Below are 1,078 nucleotides of genomic sequence, written 5' to 3'. Positions count from 1 at the left end.
GTGTTCGGTTAATATTATTATCACTATTATTATTATCATTATTATCATTCGTAACTTTTCTGTACTCTTTAAAGAATTCAAACCGCGACCTCTCACGATCTTCATTAAACAATTTAAGAAACGAACTTTTGATATTTTATAACAAAAAAAAAAACTTTACATTCCTTTTTATTTTTGCAACTCTCCCCCCCCCCTCTCTTTTTCTCACTTTTTCTCACTCTTTAATTATATATAAAATATTTCTCTTTCTTTTTCCCATCAGTCATCTATAAAAAAAAAAAAAAAAAAAAAAGATGGTAATAATTAATATTAATATGAAAAATCCAATGAAATTTCCCCAAAAAAAAAAAAAAAATTTTTAAATAATAATAATAATAATAATAAAATTTGCGTTATCGTATCCTTTTTATAGTGACTTCACATTGATCGACAGTCAATTAATAATAAATTAGCGAAATGATGATGATGATGATAATAATAATATATATAAACACTTTTCCTTTAGGCTTTTTTGCATTCTTTCATTTCATTTCATTTCATTTTGTTTATTTATTCCTTATTGCGAATGACTCAATTCGTGCCTTTTGAAATATCCTTCGCTGCTGTAACCTTTTCCGCAGATCCGACACTTGAACGGAGTCATGGGATTGTGAACCCATTCGTGTTGTTTTAGATAATATTTAGATGTGAAAGCTTTTCTGCATATATTGCACTGGAATGGTTTCTGGCCGTGCGTGTGTGTCAACCTGTGCGACTGCAACTGATATGAGAACATGAAACTGACCTGACACAAATCGCATTTTAATGTTTTCGTTTTCCCGTGAAGACCCACGTGCCTTCGAAAGTATTTACACTTAGTGAAACATTTCTGACACAGGTTGCATTGGAAAACGTTCGGAGCGGGATTCGGATTTCCAGCGTAATCCGGATTGCATTCAATGCAATTACATTTCGTTCTAGTTTTTCTTTTGGTCCCGGATGAAAAGGCTTCGTTACCATAATTTTGAACTCCTCTATCACCACCGAAAAGGGAATGATGATCGACATCTATGCGAACAGGATTCCCTGAATCAATGCA

General features: G+C 32.4%; 1 protein-coding gene across 1 annotated transcript; it reads right to left on the bottom strand.

Annotated features, from left to right (window-relative positions):
• Nucleotides 1–556: 556 nt before the first annotated feature.
• Phum_PHUM377100 (uncharacterized protein) lies at nucleotides 557–1,065 on the bottom strand (the record flags this gene model as incomplete). Its single annotated transcript, XM_002428307.1, has 2 exons — nucleotides 557–784; nucleotides 833–1,065. Coding segments are annotated over 2 exons (459 nt in total), but the record flags the coding sequence as incomplete, so codon positions are not given.
• Between the last annotated feature and the right edge of the window lie 13 nt (nucleotides 1,066–1,078).

The sequence above is a fragment of the Pediculus humanus genome, genomic scaffold (assembly GCF_000006295.1).
Source record: "Pediculus humanus corporis 1103172107848 genomic scaffold, whole genome shotgun sequence".
NCBI lineage: Eukaryota > Metazoa > Arthropoda > Insecta > Psocodea > Pediculidae > Pediculus > Pediculus humanus.
Note: the sequence above shows the minus strand (reverse complement) of the source record. Positions and strands in the feature narration are given on the sequence as shown.